General features: G+C 34.6%; 1 protein-coding gene and 1 pseudogene across 1 annotated transcript in view; one reads left to right on the forward strand and one right to left on the reverse strand.

The window, feature by feature from the left end:
• FGF10 (fibroblast growth factor 10) overlaps nt 1-18,230 on the forward strand; it is an 85,917-nt gene extending 67,687 nt beyond the window's left edge. Inside the window, exons 2-3 of the mRNA XM_003925876.3 lie at nt 9,762-9,865; nt 14,844-18,230. Of these exons, the coding sequence (XP_003925925.1) occupies nt 9,762-9,865; nt 14,844-15,041 (302 nt within the window). The 3' untranslated portion in view covers nt 15,042-18,230. The remainder of the gene's footprint in view (nt 1-9,761; nt 9,866-14,843) is intronic.
• Nucleotides 6,001-6,731, reverse strand: LOC101046917 (small ribosomal subunit protein eS6-like; annotated as a pseudogene).
• Nucleotides 18,231-20,134: the final 1,904 nt, after the last annotated feature.

The raw sequence follows: 20,134 nt of genomic DNA on the forward strand, positions 1-20,134 counted from the left end.
CTTAAATTGAGGAGAAAAGATACTCTATATTATAATTAGTTATATTAAAGAAATTCATAAAATCTTGAGTAAATGTGGTAGACAGTTTATAGCAATGTCTTTAGGGCAAATGTCTATATTAACAGGTTGATCATTTATTGAAATATGCCATGCAGTAATTCTTCTAACTCTCTATGTTGGCTTAATTTTTTTTTCTCTCTTTATAAATAAAATGCAGTGGCCAGGCCCAAATCGAATGAACTGTTTTTGTGTAATGAATAAGATATAAGATACCTGCCTGGTTGCCAACTGTTTATAAATGTTAGCAGGAGCCTCAGGGTGTGGCAGACTAAGTATTTACTTAATGCTCTGAGTAACCTTTACAGATAAGTCCCTCAATCTCTCTGAATTTCCCAATGTAATCTATTATGAAAGATAATTGAATATGAAACAGACAATCTCTAGATTTCTTCAAACTCTTCTCTGACTCTACAATTGGCTAAGACATAGCCTTAAATGATCTGAACTTTTCTCACTAAAATAATAACTACTATTTTTAAATGTAATTTTTAGCTCATTTTGAGGCTCTGAAATCCATGCTTTAAATTAGATTGATCAGAGGTTTTTAATTGAACATAGAGGATATCTCAAAATATGTATAATAACTTAGTATTTTGGGGAAAGGTATGACAGTTGAGATGCTTGCCAAAGCTTCTGAATCATAATACATTTAATCTAGGCAGTCGGTTGGTTGGCTTCTACCGATGCATAAAATGTTTATAAAATTATTTTGCATTCTGTATAGATTTTTCCAGAAGTGAGAACATGCAGTGATTGTCCCTTATTTTTGCACTGTCAGTATATGAAACTCTTTCTATACAGAATGGCAGACTTTCTGTCCTTCCAATGATCAGTGAGAAGACAGAAGCCACACAAAGATTCCCTTGGGATTTTCCCTAAAATGTAAAATACAGGAGATAAGAATAGGGACAAAAGTGGATGTGGCCATCATGCCTGGGCAAAAAGCCAAAATCTTTTAACTTCTCAGAATTGTGGAAGGGTTGATTTATCTACTAAAGGAAATGAGGGGAAGGCAAAACCAAAAAATTGCTACATAAAACTTTATATAGAAGTATATTTTCTGATACAGAAATCTTTATCTATCAGGAAGAAATATTTTCAGTAATTACTCTTGGCCTTGCTCATGGCTTTGTTAACATTTCTCATTCAGATAAATTGTGCTGGGCTTTTCTAAGGCAATCTTCAGCCTTCCTTTCTTAATTCTTCTGTTTTGTACCATTTCCCACAATTAATCCCATTGCAAAATGAGATCAAATGTCAGTTATCTTGGGTCACAGCAAATGACTCAAACATATAAGTGTTTCCAGTAGTATATGTTTTTTTGTTTGTTTGCTGGATTGCTGGTAGTTTGGAATAAGGGTAGAGTTTCTATCTCTAGAGGCGCACAAGCTTTTCTAGATCTTTATTTCACCCAAAACTAGCTATAGAATAATTTCTCACTTTGTGAGTTAAATTTATATCAGCAAATATTATGGACAATTCCCAAGAACTACAAATCCATTTCTGTCCTAGACACATGTCACTTATGTCTCACTGTGAATATATCCTAAGAACAGAGAAGCTAATGTTTAAAAACATGACATTATTACAATATTGATGTTATTATTTCCTGAAGTATTTCCATAATGTTGAATACATTTTTAAAATCTCTACCAGTGAGGAAAAAATTAGAAGGAAAATGTCAAGTTTACCAAATCTATTCATCTAGCGCAGTGTTATAAAGAAATGTATTAGATGACTATCTGCAAATATTTGTTTACTTATGATCAGTGTGAATGATCTGGAGTCACATTTCATTTGTAATAAAAACACAGTAAGAAATTGATCTTTCACTCACTTTAACAATTAATTTACCACTTGAGAATATTGTCCCTGTATTGCATTGAAAGTTTCTGATACTTCTAATGTTAGGTCAATGACAATGTTTAAATGACAATACAGGTTAATTAAATATAGCCTTAAATTGACAAGTGTTTTAGGATTTGCCACTGTGCTCATCAATAAGGCTAAGCTAAGCACTATATTTATCCTATGACTTGAATTATAGGGAGAGAAGGTAAAAGGTCATTTTGGAGTTTAGCATACTGGGAAAGATATAATATCTTACCTAGAGATGGAAAGGATTTTCTGCTAATTCAGATCTCATTTCTATTTGTAATTCTAAAATGCATATCAAGTGTATTGACAGAATTGTGACAGATAGAGAAACTAACTCAAATACATTATACTGAAAGGCAGCCAGAGGTTATAATAGTACAAGGTGGACTAGACCTAGATTACTGATTAGCCCAGTCTGATACCCTCCTTTTAATGGTAATGAGATCATTCTAGAGGAAGTATTAATATATGTCTTCAACTCTGTGTATAGGGTGAGGGATAAAGTGAAGCCCTATTGCTTTGAGACAATTTTTTGACCATGTGCATATCTTTAAGCGGGCCATACAGTCCTTTAATTCTTGATGTTAACACAATTAGCCCTTTGAAAAAAACCTATAAAATTCTTATTAGTTGAAGGCACTTAAGTTTCCACCAACATTTCCACACTTTAAAAAGGAGAAGAAAATAAAGATTCTGATCATCTTTTGTTAAGTCTTTAAAAACCTGACTATCAACAACAAGACAGCATATTTTTACACAGATTCCAAATTCACAATATCATAGTTACCTAGATGTTAAGAATCCCATACTTGTTCAAAAATAAGGTTACTCATTTTCCACATTGTTTAAAATTTTTCTTGTTGTTAAGCTGCTGCTATTACTTCTGTCTATTCCTGTTTGTGGTTCTGCTTCTATGCACATGTTCTGTCAATACTTTTTTGCATCAAAGCTCCGGTCCGTCTCTGAATCATAGCATATAGAACAGTGTGTGGCCCTTGGACAAGCAGAATCAGCATTGTTTGGAAATATGCTAGAAATATGAATTTTCTAACTCCAATCTAGAATTACTAAGTCAAAAATCCCAGCAATCTGTCTTTAAGCAAGTCTTTCAAATGATTCTAATGAAGGTTCACATTTGAGAACCATTGGTATAGAAGATTGGTTAATTTGCCACTATTCTGATTGAGCAGACAGTAAATATATTTAGCACCTACTCTGAGACTCTTTGCAACCCTATGAGCTATTGGCCAGTGATTCCCAAACTTTTTGGTAGCAGAAACTGGTTTTGTAGAAGACAATTTTTTCCACGAATGCGGATAGGAGGGATTATTTGTGGATGAAACTGTTCCACCTCATATCATCAGGTATTAGATTCTTATAAGGAGCCTGCAACACAGATCCCTTGCTTGCATGGTTCACGATAGGGTTCACACTTCTATGAGAATCTAATGCTACTGCTGATCTCATAGGAGGCAGTGCTCAAACAGTAATGCTAGTGATGGAGAGTGGCTAAATACAGATGAAACCTCACTCTCGCTCACCTATGGCTTGCCTCCTGCTGTGTGGCCCAGTTCCAGTATTGGTCCATGCGATTACAGTTCCCATGCTTTGAGGCCTCAGTTAATTTAACTTTGTTTCATTTTTAAAGTGAGGTAAAACCACATTTAGAGCCATTTGGACTCACATGATGATATGGCCATATAATCCCAGAGGTATTAGCAAAAATATAACAACCCTAATGAGCTCCCTAGGTCCTTCTATGCTAGCATGTAATAGATCAGCTTAGGATCTTGACAAGAATTCTTGAGAGAAAGAGAGAGATTTCATTTAGAGAGGTTCGTATTTGTGTCTTACATTGTGCTAACCATGATATACTTCAGCACATTGACTGAAACTATAAAACTATATAGCATTATAATCAATTCTGAGTTAAAATGTTTAGAGAAAAATAGTAGATGTGACTGATCCTGAATTAATGAGACTTTCCACGTTTCACAATAATTGTTTCCAAAAAGTACATTCCTCACCCAGAAAAGCACCACTACCACTCAGTGAAGCAGAACCCTAAGTTTTAGCTAGCAGCCACCTCAAAGTGCAAAGTGCCAATTGGGGGAGGTGGGGAGAAATGTTGCTCAAGCACTTGAGCTCTTTCTCTCTCCATGTCTGTCTATATGCATGCACTTTCTCTCCCTGGAAGGTTCCCTCTCAACTTTCTAAATCCCCCTTATTAGAACCGTACTCTTGAAAGGTCAACTCAAACACCACCTGTCTTCTTCAGGTTGACTTCCCTATTTAAAGTCATGTATAACATATTTTATCTCATACCACACTTAATATATTTTCATTGTCATTTTTTTTTGTATTGTCATTACTTATTGGTGTCCTTATCTTACAGAGCTTTAAAACTCCTTGAGGCAAAGACCATATCTTATTTGCCTTTGTAACCTTCAGTATGAGAGCTAATACCTACCCTGCATATTAGTGCTTAATACACATTAGCCAAATTAATTTACTCAGTCTATAGGATTCCATTATATATTTGGTTCCATTTATCTAGGAATGGATAGGAGGATTTTGCATAATTTTTCACATCTAGTTTTCCTTGTCTATATCCATTCTATTAAATAAAAGTTTTATTTGCCATTTACTTTCTTTTATGTTTATGAAAAAATATTTAATGAGAAAGTTACCATCCAGACAATAGCTTGTTTATTCTAATAGCACCAAAACAGAAGTAGCCTTTGTCCAATATGATTGCTAGGGGGACAGTAGGTTAAATGCTCCTCTTCAGGAGAAGAATGAGAAGAAGCAGCTTGGAAAGATGCTTGTGAATGGCCACCTTCTCAGATTAACTAGTCACTCATTAAAACATAACCAGCCCAAACAATTACATACATGGGTATTAAAAGAAAAAAATGCATTTACACGAACATTGTGACTTCAAAGTTATTCCTCTCAGAGATTATCAGGTCACAAAATTTTCTCCATTACTAAGGTGATGATGTGTCATTAGGGAACATCTGCAAAGTAACATGAACTGATTTTTGTCATAATCACTTTTGTAATATAGTCCATCAAACTTTATTTTGTAAGATTTTAAATATAATCTAAAATAAGCTTTAAAGATTGCTACTATTTACTTGAAGAAATTTGCTAAATATTACTTTTTTAGTGTATTATTCAAAGAATTTTCAGATTTGTAGACAAAATCCTTCCCAGTTGTCAAAATTCTTATAATCTGCATAAGACGTTTACTAAACTGATTCTCATTATCTCCCAGCTTTGCTTTTCCTAACTTCCTGCCTTGTTCCTTGTACTCCAGTGGTAAATCAAATCTCTTAGGATATTGAAAATACACTGTTTCGCTTTAATGATTTTGCTCTTGCCTTTCCATCCTTCCCCTGGACACTTCTTACTCAACCTTCATCACTCAGTTCAGGTCTCATCTTCAGCAGTCAGTTGATCGTGGAGCCCCAGTCAGTATGACCTGCCTTTATCTTTGCACCATAGTCCCTTTGTCATCATCTTAAGTCATCACTTACTGTCATGTAACATGTTTCATTGTAATTCTCTGTGTATTTGTCTTTTATTCCCAATAGTACATAGACTTTCAAGAGAAAAGCCATTATGTATTTGACTTTATATTTTCATTTTTCTAAAAAAAGTACCCTTTTCCTCCTAGGTCTTCCTAAGTGATTGAACTAAACTGTCCAAAGACCCATAAATAGATTTACAATACTATTTGGGCTTATTTTTTAAGATACATAAAAATTAATAGAGTTACAACTTAATATAAAAAACAGAATTTCACTACAAGAATATGCCTATAAACTTACAAAATATCTGATTTACATGAATGGGAAATATAATTCATGTGTCCTTTCATTAATAATTTTCAGGTGTTTGAGTTAAAAAAAAAAAAAAAAAAAACAAATACTGAGATAATAGTGGAGTCATAAACTTTTAAGAAACACGAGGAGACCCAGTATGCCCTTCACTCACTTTCTTCCAGGGGGCTCTTTTTTTTGAGTCTGATCTTATTTATTTGTTACTTAAAAAATCTTATTTCTGACTGGATTCAGATTAGAAGTAGAAGCTTGCAGAAAGGAAAGTCTGTATCTCTTCGCAATTTGTTCCTGGGGCTTCTCTTGAGCCACCTTCGTTCTCCTGGCCGGAAGTTTAGCATATTCTGCAGCCTCTTCCTTATTTTCTTAGTAAGCTGCTTCTTCAGAGCAATACACCACTGTTTGTGCTGCAGGGCACGTGGAGTAACAAGATGCTGAATCTTGGGTGCTTTGGTTCTAGGTTTCTTACCTTCTTTGTTTAAGGGCTTTCTTATAACATACTGGCAGACATCATCTTCTTTAAAAAGTTTGCAGATTCTGCTAGCTCTTTTGCACCCCAGGCAATGCGGCACCATGGTATTGGTCAGTCCTAGAATATCATTCTCTCCTGTTTTTAGAATAACCAAGGTGAGAATGCTTAGGTTGGCATCCACAATGCAACCATGAACTGATTTTCTCTTTCTTTCTCTAGTTCTCCTTGATCTGTAACAGTAATGTTCCTTACTCAGTAGCACGTGGACATGGCCATGGGTCAAGCTTCATGGGGAAACCTTGTTTGTCGTTCCCACCACTGATTTGGACCACATAACCCTTCCATTCTTTACCCAGAGCATCAGCAGCAACTTCTGTGACCATACACTTTTCATAAAAAGTATGAAGTTTGCAGGCATCATCCACTTCAATGAATTTCTGGCAGCCTGTGGCTGGGAAGGAGATGTGCAGCTTCATCTTGAAGCAGCTGCCAGGAGGATCTTTGAATTGACATTTAATTTTCCTTCAATATATACACATATAGAACTATAAGCTACTGATTCAATAATCCCCAAAGTTCTGGAGCTTCTTCCCAAAAATAATTTGATAAGCAAACTTGATCATCCTCACCAAGGAACAGAAAAACTAGAGTAATTCCTTCTGAAATGTAAAAAAGCCCTCTATGCTTCAGTCGGGCAGAACTCTCCTTTCACATTCACAGATGTTTATAATAGGTGTAGTCATTGTCCATTACCCACAAGATGATCAAATTATAACTTACTTGACCCATATGCTGCGTCCAAAAAATTATTTTCAAATTTGAAAAGACCTTAAATCACCTATATGTTCCCTCTTTCTATTTTAAAACAACAATAACCAAATAATGTAAAAATAATAACTAAAACTTTTTAAGCTTGCCTAAACTAGTTGCAGCATGGGAAAAAAAAATGGTTGATTTAATCTTTGAATATTGAGTTCCCATTTCAGATAAATCAGAAAGAAACCAAGGGGTATCTAAGCTAAATGTAATCTATAATATCACATGCAGTGCATTTCTAGAAATAATTGATCAAAAATTCAGAAATAGATATTATACTATTACTATAGCTCAGTCTGTTACGATAGTTTGATCCCACGACGTTACATGCACCTTCAAAAATACTGGTTTATTTTTTGCCTAAAATCTTCCTTCATTCCTCTTTGCTCTATTACTTTTCAGTTTTAAAATTATGTATTAGGGAATATTTTGCAGTTTACTAACAGCACTTACTTGTCTTTTGGCCAAAGTAAGCAGCTGCCTAATCTTTTGCCCCTGAATTCTACCTCCTGCTCTGCGTTGTATCTTCTGCTTGTGACATAAATAAAGTATATTAGATTTTGTTCTCTAAAATTCAGACATTATCCTCTGTGGCATGCCATCATCCTTGGGAGGAACAGCACATTAAGTCATTAAAGAAAATTATCTTGATGAGTCATTTTGTCAGATGGTTTGCAACAGGATTCCCTTGTAGGAGTGGGAAAGGGGAAAGACGTAATGGGAGGCAAAGCAGTCAGAGATGAGAGCGAGAGCATCTAAAAGTCAGAGGCTTAAGTGTTAACATCCATTATCACTGACCTTTGCCAACTTACCACCTGCGTGTGTATATGAGTTAAATAACCTAAGTAACTTCCATTTTTTAAAATTTCTAATCAAGACTAACAATACCTCCTTAGAGTGCTATTACGTGAATTAAGAAAATACTTCTCAGAATATGCAAATGTGTGTGTGTGTGTGTGTGTGTGTGTGTGTATGTGTGTGTGTGTGTACACCTTATGGGAACTACCAGCATAAGGGAAATGGATGTTAAAAAACAAATACATCTCCTTCATCCTTCCCAATCTTTCCTTGGTTTTGGCTTGCAAATAGAGTCAGATATATCTCTTTTGATGAAAAGGAGTGCTGTGTCAGGCTAAAGACTTCCTACAGATACATAGACAGAAGGCTCTCTGACATTTAGTCTTGGCAGTTTCTGGTCGTGTCAACTTTGCAATAGGGAAACTCAAGCATTTCTATTAGCATCCACAAGGCTAACCTGTGAAGGAATAGGAGCGAAGGTATGCATCTCTTGAGAATAAGCTAAGCCACTCTATGTCTATGCGCAGAGTGTAAACATATAATCTGTAGACTACATTTAGGATGTAGTATACATTAGGTGTTTCTCATGATACATGACAAATGATAACATGCTCAACTTTCATATTTTATGTACTAAGCCAATGTGAATTTGTATGTATTGTTCAGGATTTACATAGCCCACTGAAGAATTTCCAAAATCTAGAACTGTTGGAGAAAACTCCCCTCTAATGATAATTAAGAAGATACTAAGCTCCAGGCAAATTCTAGTAATTTTAAAGGTGCTATATCATTTAATATTCACAACAAAACTATGAGGGAGGTACTATATGTTGCCCATTTACAAATAAAATTGAGTCGTGGGAGAGTTCAGTGACTTCTCCTGTGGTAATTCACTAATAAATGTAGAGCCAGGAGTCAAACCTGGACATTTTGGCTCCAGAGGCCACATGATAATCACAATGCTACTTCTCTACCCTGAACAAACTTTGCCTAGAGTTATGAAATAAGTAGTTTTAGTTCCTTAGGTCTTCTTAAACTAAAATGAGTAAGCACTTTGAGCAGACTATAAACTGCCTTCCCTATAGTGATCTACAAACTTTTCCAAGAAAATTACCTTTAGATGCAGCAATCAAAACTTGTGTATAAGGGGAAAAGGAACTCTTGTCTATCTCTTACTACTTCCTTCGAATTTCACTTTTCCTAGGAAAAAAAAAAAAAAACTTTAAAAATCCATGTTGGTGGATTTTCTTCTAACACAGAGCAGTGATTCCGCTAGTTCAGAGACAGTAGAGATATTGGGATTAGTTTCTCTGTATCTCAGAATGTCAACACATTTACCAAAAATGAATTTATCAGTTAAATGCAGCCAAGAGATTTAGTTTATCTATGTACTACAAAGAAGAAATAGTTTACCACTGTTTTTACAGATTGAGGTAGTCTGGCATATTATTGACAGGTGCTATAGATTTAATTTAATACCATAGTACAGATACGGGCTCTGATAAGTTATTCTGAAATCTAGGTTAAGATGAGTAGAGTTGTTTCAATATTTATAGGGTTGAAAATGCGGAGTTAGCAAAGGAAGCATTTTAATTAAAACAACATTTTTCTATGTATACTCAGAGTAAAATGAAGGGGAATTCTTTTAAAGCCTTATTACTTTTTGCCATATATTTGCTGGAAATATTTTTGCTGCGTTTTAAGACACACTGAAAAAAGGTTCGCTTGTTTATTTCCCAATGTTTTAAGCCTTTTGATTTTAGAACCACCAAAAACAAAAACAAAAACAAAACAAAACAAAACCTCGATAGTTTCTTTTGATTTTACCTTTTTTTTTCCCCAAATGTATTTAGGATTCTTTATATTTACCCTTTTAAAATTGTATGTTTTAGGCATCCTGGAGATAACATCAGTAGAAATCGGAGTTGTTGCCGTGAAAGCCATTAACAGCAACTATTACTTAGCCATGAACAAGAAGGGGAAACTCTATGGCTCAGTAAGTATTCTGCTTTTGTTTTCAAATCCACTGCAGAACATCATTACCACAGTTTTGGAATGTTTCCTCCAGCCATTGAATAGCTTTGTTATCCTTCTATTGCTAGTAAAACAGAGCCACAGTGGTTCCGTCACCACCGTTTCAAGGGCTGGCAAAGCATCTCTTCCAATTCTGTAATCTCCTCTGTTGTTCACCCATTAGTCTACCACACAGGCTGCTGCTGGCATTTGTATGTGAATGTTCTAAACTGCTAACCAACTCAGGCTCTCACGGAAGCATCTGGTCAGATTGGCATGGGAATTGCAGACAACTTGGAGAAAAAAATAATAAAAACAAAGATCTTGAATTGAGTAGAAACCCATGTATTATGTGTGTGTTATGGCTGAAGATAAAACAAGGGCTCAGATGTTTTGCATTTTGCTAAAATTTGAAATTGGGAAATGTATCAGAAACACTATTTTGCATGTTGTTCAATCAACTCTAGAATTTTATTTACCTAGACAATAACCATTAATTCAAATTATGCCTCCAAATCACATATATGTGTGTGTGTGTGTGTGTGTGTGTGTGTGTGTGTGTGTGTGTGTGTAAACATTCCTTGCAATAGGGTCCTTGTGGAGCAGGTATCCCTGCAGTGCTTTGGACACATCCACACCTGTATCCCATGCCAAGTGTTAAGTATTTGGAATACCACTTCTGCAATCTTGGATCAAACTCATTTAAACCAACTTCTTACAAATTTAAGATCTCACTTAAAATAACAAATAGTTGTTTTATAATTAAAATTGTAATAATAATTAAATTACAAGCAGTGAGACAATTTATCTTGTTCAGGTCCTTAGAAAAAAACACAACAGTCAATCATATGAAAATCTACTATATGCCAGATACTGTTTGGCATATCGAAGATGCACAAGAAAGAAATATAGAAATGGGCCTTGACTTCAAATAATTTATATTTAGGGGAAAACATTAACAAATATGAAATAATTATAGCATGATTGGTTGTTACATGTAAGAAAAGATCAGGCATAGTAAAGTAGCCTTATGATAAAGCTGGGAACAAAGTTTCAATCTCTTAGCTGTCATTTGAATAATGACAGGAGTATATTAGTTTGTGCATGTATACTTCTCATTGTGTCCCTCCCAGAGGTAGATCAAGGGAATGCTAACTGAATTTCATTTTTTTCCTCTGGATTCTACTCCAGGGGAGTATACTGAAGGCAGCTATAAACTTGGAAAAATTTCAACTGCATTTTTTGGAGGACATGCAATAATATCTATGGCCAGAAATAAACCTGTGACACAAATCTCTTAAATAATTTTATATCATTTCTAAACAGATCCTGTCATTTTTACACTTTTATGTAATCAAAAACAATTTCACTTTAAATTTGTAAATAAACATACTACGTTAATTAGCATAAGGCTGATGGTTGTGACCATTTAGAGCTAGCAGCTCTCAAACTTGAGTATGTATCAGAATCAGTGGAAGGGCTTACTAAAAGACAGAATAATGGGACCCACAGCCATATTTTCTGATTCAGTAGGTCTGTGGTAGGGTTCAAGAATTTCAGCTTTTGACATGGTCCTAGATGTCCCTGATGCCGCTGATGTAGTAACCGCACTTTGAGAACCACTGGTCTGGACATAGATAGAGTAAGCCTTCCATTTTACTAGTATCAGGTCAATTTTTAACTGGGGAGTCAGGCATACTTTGAATTGGTCCCTGGGACTAGCATAAATACTTTTTTGCATGGGGGTCAGAGAAATTTTACTAAAATTTTTCCATTACCATTGCTCCTCTAATGAGCCCAGAAGAATAACAGACAATTATAAAAAGTGGTGCCATTTAGGGGTTCATATCATAATCACTTTTGAGGCATGTTTAATGTTTTCATTAAACATGGCCAGGTTCTTCCTTGATCTATTGTATCAGAATTATTGAGGAAGAGAACCAGGTATATATTCTTTGAAGAGATATCAACACACATACTTAGTCTAGATCCAGGGTCTTAAAGCCAGCTAACACTAATTTAGATGAAGAAAGAAAATATTAATTGATATAAAAGATTTTAAATAATTTTAATTGATAAAATATACTTATTTAAAAACATGACATCAAGGAGAAATAGATAACTTTCAAATAAACTCTGACGTAAAAATATTTAATACTTTTCCTTACATTTCTCTTCTTTTTTCTTGTGCCCCAACATAGCTCATGGACTGTGCTTATGCTTCATCTTGAACTTTAAGCTCTGTGAATTATTTCATTCAAATTCTTTATCTAAAGTAGAGTCCAGTTGCTTTCTATCACATCACCCTATTTTAATTGTCTGCAGTGGCACTTATGTAAGATTTCTCTCATTAATGTGTTTGTTGTTCACTGTCTTTTCCCAACAGATTGTGACCTTGGAGAGGGTGAGGTCAGTCTTTTCTCTCACTATTTGTTCAGCACTTAGAACCATGTTATAAGTGCATTTATGCACAGTTATACACTGCATAAACCTAACCACTCCTAGTAGCTCAGCCAATTACAGAACATGTTTCTAATTCCAGCCTGTCTCAGAAAGAAAACTCATTCTCTACCCACAACATTATTTTTTTGTGTGTATGAGACTTTACATTTCTAATAGGAATAATAAAAAATTATGACTTGTTCAAATTAAACAAAAAATTTACTGAAGTTCAATGTTCTGCTCAAAGTGAAATAGGACTAACATCAAAATTTATGAGTACATATCTAATATAATTCTGTATATTAGGTGACAACTCTTACAATTCCTACCTTCATTTTTTTTTTTCATATAGTATCCATCTATTTCATAAGCCCTCCTAAAAACTGTTTTGGGGAAACATGCAGGCTGACTGATTAAACCACTTCTGTATCGATTCTCTTGAACTATTTTCCTCTACTCCCTTTTGGAAACTGTATATCTTTCTTAAATTTTCATTATTCATTCTCTGAGCAATGTATCTATGGTATTTTGAGTTTTCTCCTGACTGATAGGATTCTGTAAATGAATTATAAAACTGAATTAAATGAACACCTTAATAGAGCGTGATTTAAGTACCAAAGAAATTTTTCAGGTAGCTGGAAAAAATCCAGACTTCTTTTAAAAAACTTCCCAAACCCTGCTTTGTAGACCTTGCTCTAGGCCTGAATTTTCTTTTTATACATTACTGTTTATGATTTGCTTAGATCCTGTAAATAACATATTTCTAGGCCCCGTTCTCTAGAGATTTTGCTACCTTTGAACTATGTCCCAGATATTAAAAATACCTGAAATAAAAAGGCCGATACATGAGCACTTTACTTTAAGAAACGTTACTCTATAAATTAATTTTGGGGACAAAAATTCATTAAGCATATACTCCCACTTTTCTATACATAGTTAGTTTCATCTCAAATATGAAATCACTTCGAATAATCTCAGTCCTTCATTAGCCTCTAAACTCTACCCCATTTATTGAAATGAATATAATTACACATATTTTAAAAATCATCTCTGCTTTGAAAACTATAGTTTTAGACAAACTGAGATAAATAAACAGAATAAAAGTAAATCCATACTAAGGATTTATATTCCTTTCAAATGCAGAATTATTTTTGTTTTATCGAAATCCTTACCTTAAATAATTTACCTTTCCTTCTTATTTTGAGCCAGTTAAGTCATCATTTGGATGTTATATTTAAATATTACTTTATAGAAGAGAAGCATTTAAGACTAATACATTGCAGGATAGGTAACTTAAGCTGGTAACATTAATATAAAATATATCTGCTTCTTCTGGTTCTGATAATGTTCAAAATTCTGATCAGTCCTACAGACACCTGAGTATATAAACATATACTTTTCAGGAATTTGGAATCTTGTAGAAATTTCAAAAAGTCTCAAGGTGAGAAAAACTGCCAAGTAGAGGCCTCAACTGAACTATCTCCACGGAGCCCTTGCTTTGGATGAAGAAGGTAGAACCAGAGGTCAAGTAATCCAATTCCTTAGCTTTTTAATTACTTTGAGAATAAGAAAAGAGGGTTACTTCTAAAGCCAGAGTCTTGAGATCATTGAGGTACCTCCTCTTTGTTATTAACTCCAGAGTAACATCCTGGATTTGTGGAGCGAGTGTTAGTGAAGCCTTATCCAGGCATATCTCCTCAAATCCAACTGGCCTCCTGAACAAAACCAAAGCTCTATTGCTGTAGAGTGAAACTTTCCAGGATCAAAGTCCTTAGGCTTATACAACATAGGCATTGCTATTCACCATGCTCATAGTTTTTTTTAACATAGTAGTTCACAAAATGAGGAATCCCATGTCCTATTTTTCAATCATTCCTAGAGTTCAGAGCAAAATCTGTCAAAATTCCAAGCTATAGAACATTGCAAATAATTTACTGAAATTAAGAAATTTGGTATTTGGAAGAAAGAAAGATAGACCCCGCCCCTTTTTGGTTATATAGAACTATTGTGGCTTTACAATAAGATCTGCTTTCTTATGAATCTGTGTGTGTATTTATCGTAGATTTGTAGATAAAGTTTGCAAATGTGATAAGCCCACATTTTTCCTTTAGTTCTATTTTTTTCACATGAGGCCCCTGGTTATTACTATAAAAGCAGCACTATAACACTATTCTTTATTACTGACTCATCACAAATATTGTTAGCGGAATGTCTACTTCTTAACAATCATTCTAGGTACTTAAACTATGTCATATTCAAAGCACATCAGCTTTTAAAAGGGCTTTCAAAAAGTGACTATGATGATCAATTAAAATGTATCATGTGCTTTCAAACAGAATGTGTTTTGTGGTTCTGAGATTTACTCTTCTATTGTTGACATTATGTATTAAGTGCACAACTTATGTACAAATGGCAACTACAAACAGAACCCTTGGACTGGAGTTCTCTGGATGGTTTGTATCAAAAGAAATCAAGTACAATCACCATAGGAATAAAAGAGTCTGTTTTTTTCTTTGCAGAAAGAATTTAACAATGATTGTAAGTTGAAGGAGAGGATAGAGGAAAATGGATACAATACCTACGCATCCTTTAACTGGCAGCATAATGGGAGGCAAATGTATGTGGCATTGAATGGAAAAGGAGCTCCAAGGAGAGGACAGAAAACACGAAGGAAAAACACCTCTGCTCACTTTCTTCCAATGGTGGTTCACTCATAGAGGAAGGCAATGTCTGTGGATACAGTAGAACCAATGGCTCTTTTGCCAGGAATAGTGGATATTCTTCATGAAGACAGTAGCTCGAAAGGCAAAGACACATTGCAGATGTCTGCTTGCTTAAAAGAAAGCCTGCCTTTGAAGATTTTTTGTACTCACTGCTGACATATGATGTTCTTTTAATTAGTTCTGTGTCATGTCTTATAATCAAGATATAGGCAGAGCGAATGGGATAGATGTTATTCCCAAGTGAAAAACACTGTGGCCGGGTTTTTGTTGTTGTTGTTGTTGTTATAGTTAAGTTTTTGTTTTTAAACCTCTGAGATAGAACTTAAAGGACATAGAACAATCTGTTGAATGAATGATCTTCGGGAAAGTTATTTATGGAATAAGAACTCATATCAAAGACTTCATTGATCATTCAAGCTTAATGAATCAATGAGCAGTAATACATGCAAGCATTTACTGGAAAGCACTTGGGTCAAATCATATGCACAACCAAAGGAGTTTTGGATGTGGTCTCATGGAAGAATTGAATAGAATTTAAAAATATAAACATGTTAGTGTGAAACTGTTCTAACAATACAAATAGTATGGTATGCTTGTGCATTCTGCCTTCATCCCTTTCTATTTCTAAGTTATTTATTTAATAGGATGTTAAATATCTTTTGGGGTTTTAAAGAGTATCCTCAGCAACTGCCTTCTGATTTATCTTTTCCTTTTCTTCAGCACACCATACGCATGTTCATGACAAAGTGTTTTTAAAACTTGGCCAACACTTCAAGAATAGGAGTTGAGATTAGGGAAGCAGTATGAGTGCCTGTGTGCTATCAGTTGACTTAATTTGCACGTTTGCAGTAATAACCATCAACAATAAATATGGCAATGCTGTGCCATGGCATGAGTGAGAGATGTCTGCTATCATTTGAAAGCATATATTACTCCGGAGGCTTCCTGTCTCAAGAAATAGACCAGAAGGCCAAATTCTTCCCTTTCAATACATCAATTTGTCTCCAAGAATATGCTAAAAAAGGAAAATTAATTGCTAAATACATTTATGTAGCCTATCCTCATTATTTACTCTTGATTTTTTGCCGTATGTCATGGTGGTAAAGACGCTTTTCCATTTGTAAAAAATCTCTGTAAGTCCCGCATGATGCATCTTTCCCAAATAAACTATCAAAGAATTTGGTATGAAGTGCAACTCTCCCAGGGGCTTAAACTGAGCAAATTAAATATATACTTGTGTACATGTAACCATATACAAAAACCTGTTCAAGCTGTATGATCTAGTCTTTACAAAACCAAATAAAACTTGTTTTCTATAAATTTAAAGAGCTTTACAAGGTTCTATAATGTAATCATATCAAAATTCATTTTGTTAGAGCAGGTATAGAAAACAGTACATAAGAGTTTACCAATCATCATCACATTGTATTCCACTAAATAAATACATAAGCCTTATTTGCAGTGTCTGTAGTGATTTTAAAAATGTAGAAAAATATTATTTGTTCTAAATACTTTTAAGCAATAACTATAAGAGTATATTGATGCTACAGTTTTATCTTCATATTTCTTGTTTTGAAAAGTGTTTATTTTTATTGTTTGGACAGTGTATTTTGGTACAAAAAAAAGACTCATTAAATGTGTCTTTTTTCTAAAGTTTAACCTCTGGAAAGGCTGATATTCTGTGATTCTCTTACAAACTTATTTGTGTCAATGCTTAACCAGTCCTTCCAGGTAATCTGTTATTTTAAAAACTGCTTTATTAAGAAATTTTTTGCATAAAGTAATCCCATAAAAGGTCATTATTTCTCCTATTCTTCAAAAAAAATTTGTATTACAGAAGAAACATATTTGAGGCACTGTGTTTTGGCTTATAGCTTAAATTGCATTTCATCATACTTTGCTTCCAACTTGCTTTTTGACGAATGAGATTCTAAAAATGTTTAATTTTTGTGGTTGGAATCTGGATGTTAATAATTAATTGGTAACTGAGTCTGTGAGCTATAATGTAATGCATTCCTATCAAAACTAGGTATCTTTTTTCCTTTATTTTAAAACAATAATTGCACCTGACACATGAACATAGACCACCCACAACCAAAATTAAATGTTTGGTGAGATAAATACACATTGGATAACCACAGTGACAGCAAATAGGGCACAGACTGGATTCTTATTTTACATAGCCATTTAGATTACCAAAGAGACTATGTGTAAACAGTCATCATTATAGTACTCAAGACACTGAAACAGCTTCTTGCAAAATGTATTAAAGGTTGCAGAGGCCAAAAATAGAAAACATTTCCCTGTCTCTCCCACACCAACCGCCCCACCCCCCAGCCCCCACTTACAGAAAGACAAAAAACTGGCCTGGTACGGTGACTCACACCTGTAATCCCAGCAGCTTGGGAGGCTGAGGTGGGAAGATGGCTTGACCAGGAGTTGTAGACTGGCCTGAGAAACCTAGTGAGGTATCCTTCTGTTAAAATAAAACAAAACAAAACAAATATAGTCATGTGTGGTGGCATGTACCTGTGGTCCCAACTACTCAGGAGGCTGAAGCAGAAGGATCTCTTGAGCCCAGGAGCTTGAGGCTACAGTGAGCTATTACCTTGCCACTGCACTCCAGCCTGGGTGAAAAAGAGCCAGAAGGAAAGGAAAGAGAGAAAAGACAGGAAAGATAGGAAAGACAGGAAAGAGAGAAAAGACAGGAAGGAAGGAAGGAAGGAAGGAAGGAAGGAAGGAAGGACGGACGGACGGACGGACGGACAGACGGAAGGAAGAAAGGAAGGAAGGAGAGAGAATGATATGACAAAGAAAGATTGGTAAGGAGTAATGACATTATTTTGCATTTAAAAGTGTCATATTTGCTTGATATTGAAATAGAATTCTGGTTCCTATTGCAACTACTGAAAAAAAAAAGTTTCAGCCCTGAATGTTGTAGGTTAAAAAAAAAAAAAAAAAATGGGAGATATTGAAAGTTCTGCCACTGCAGGAGCATGGTCCCAGCCCACACAGTTAAGGTATATTAGCCACAAATATGTGTCCATTTGAGTTTTGGTTCTGAGAATACTCCTCATAAAGATACAGAATCGCTCCCTCCTCCTACCTCCCAAAACGCTGCACAGTGTATAGTATGTTACATTTAAATAAAAACAATAAAAATGCTTGGAAAAGAAAATTTAAGTATTGTCCTTGTTTGTTTTATTAGTCAGAAACTCTACCTGGTAATAAAGAGAGAAGCTCAACTGTTTTGTGCATGGCAGGATGTGGTTAAATGCCCCACAGTCCCAAACAACAACAGAAAAAAAAAAAAATTACTCAAAGATTTGTAAGGTTTCTTTAATGTTTCACATGTGTGAGTTAGCTATCCTTACTCTAATAACAACCAAATGCTTTCAAACTTTTCTGAGTATTCAGGTCCACCTAATTTACACAGTGGATAAAGAAAAATGAATTGGAAACGAAGATGGCTCGTGAAACAATGGAAGACTTCTGGAGAATAGCCAGGTGGTTGCAGAATCTGATTTCAAGGGGATGACTGACTAATGAATTTGATTTAAAAATTAGAGAGAAAAAATACATAATAATGCAAGTTGTTTCCAGGACCCAAGCAAGTTTATGAACTCAATTTAAATAGATCAGCATTAATACTGCACAGTTCTAATAATTTTGATGTTGCTAATTCAAGGCTTATAATTATTCAGCAATGTAAAACTTAACTTTTTCATATTAGTGAAGGGTATATATATATTTAGACAAAGTTTGGGCCAGCTAATATATATATATATTTAGACAAAGTTTGGGCCAGCTAAACCCTTCCTATGTATATGTACATATACATAGGAAACTCAAAATATTTAAGAGAAGATGTCTAGTACATTAGAAGTAGTACATAAACATGCAAACAGATACCATATTGATTAAGAGTTCTTATTTATTTCATGAAGCAGGACTTTTACAACTTAAACAAAAAATATATATAAAAGGAAAAGAAGTACCTTTGAAGGATGCTCAGGAGAAAAAGGAACTCTGAGTTCTATGAGTACTTAGAAATGAAGCAACAAAGATCTGCTTCCTCTCAGACTTCGTTTTCTCTTACTTACCCTTTATTGGTTTTATTTAGTTGGCTACTGACTGCTTCTAGTCTACTTCTTTCCTACTCCAAACTGAAAAACCCCGAACTCCTTTACTACAAGATCCAAAAGGTAAACATCCTAGTTGTAATTCTTATTGGCCAGGTCTGAATAACATAACAACCTCTAGACCGATCAGTATAAGAAATTTGGGCATTGTGATCGGCCAGTCTTCAGCGACATGACCACAGAGAGGCAAGGTGCAGATTTTGGAGCCCACACAACTGCAACTAGTGAAGAATAGTACACCAAGGATACAGCAATGCTAGGCAGGTGCAAAAACCAAATGGTTGTTTGCTACATCTTATTAAACAAGACTATTAACATAAGCACATTTTCTATTTCCCACCAATTCCAATTATTCCCCACCAATTCCAATTAGTCTTCACCTATTTGTCCAAATCAAAGAGGTTTCAAGATCTTTCTCTTCCATATGTTCTTTATCATTGAAAGATTATATTTGCTTTGCTTTGTTTTAAGCCAAGAGTGGGGCCCTGTATACAACTAGGCTCACTGGGGTTTTGCAAAATTTACATTTGAATGAATGCAAGTTTTCACTGAATAAAAATCTGGTCCTTCTACTTCAGCCTGTATCACAACATGATGTTATATACGTATTTTTTCAAGTATATCAACATATAGAAAAAAATCTGAAACCCTGATGTCATTCATTTGTAAAATAAAAAAAGAAAAAAGACAAAACCTGCTTCATGTCTTTTACTACATTCAACATGTGACAAAAGAAAAATTTATCACCTAAAGTTTATCTATCCTTTTGCAGAAGAGTAAAAAATAAAATGCAAAATGCACTTAACACCTTCATAAATACCACGTATTAGTTAAAATGGAATAATCATGATCTAGCTAAAGATGTCAAAGGAATGGGTCTTGTTCCTACGTGGCTAATAATGGTACACATCTTATACACATCCTAAATGCCTAAATCATCTTACA

The sequence above is a fragment of the Saimiri boliviensis genome, chromosome 1 (genome assembly GCF_048565385.1).
Source record: "Saimiri boliviensis isolate mSaiBol1 chromosome 1, mSaiBol1.pri, whole genome shotgun sequence".
Classification (NCBI taxonomy): Eukaryota; Metazoa; Chordata; class Mammalia; order Primates; family Cebidae; genus Saimiri; species Saimiri boliviensis.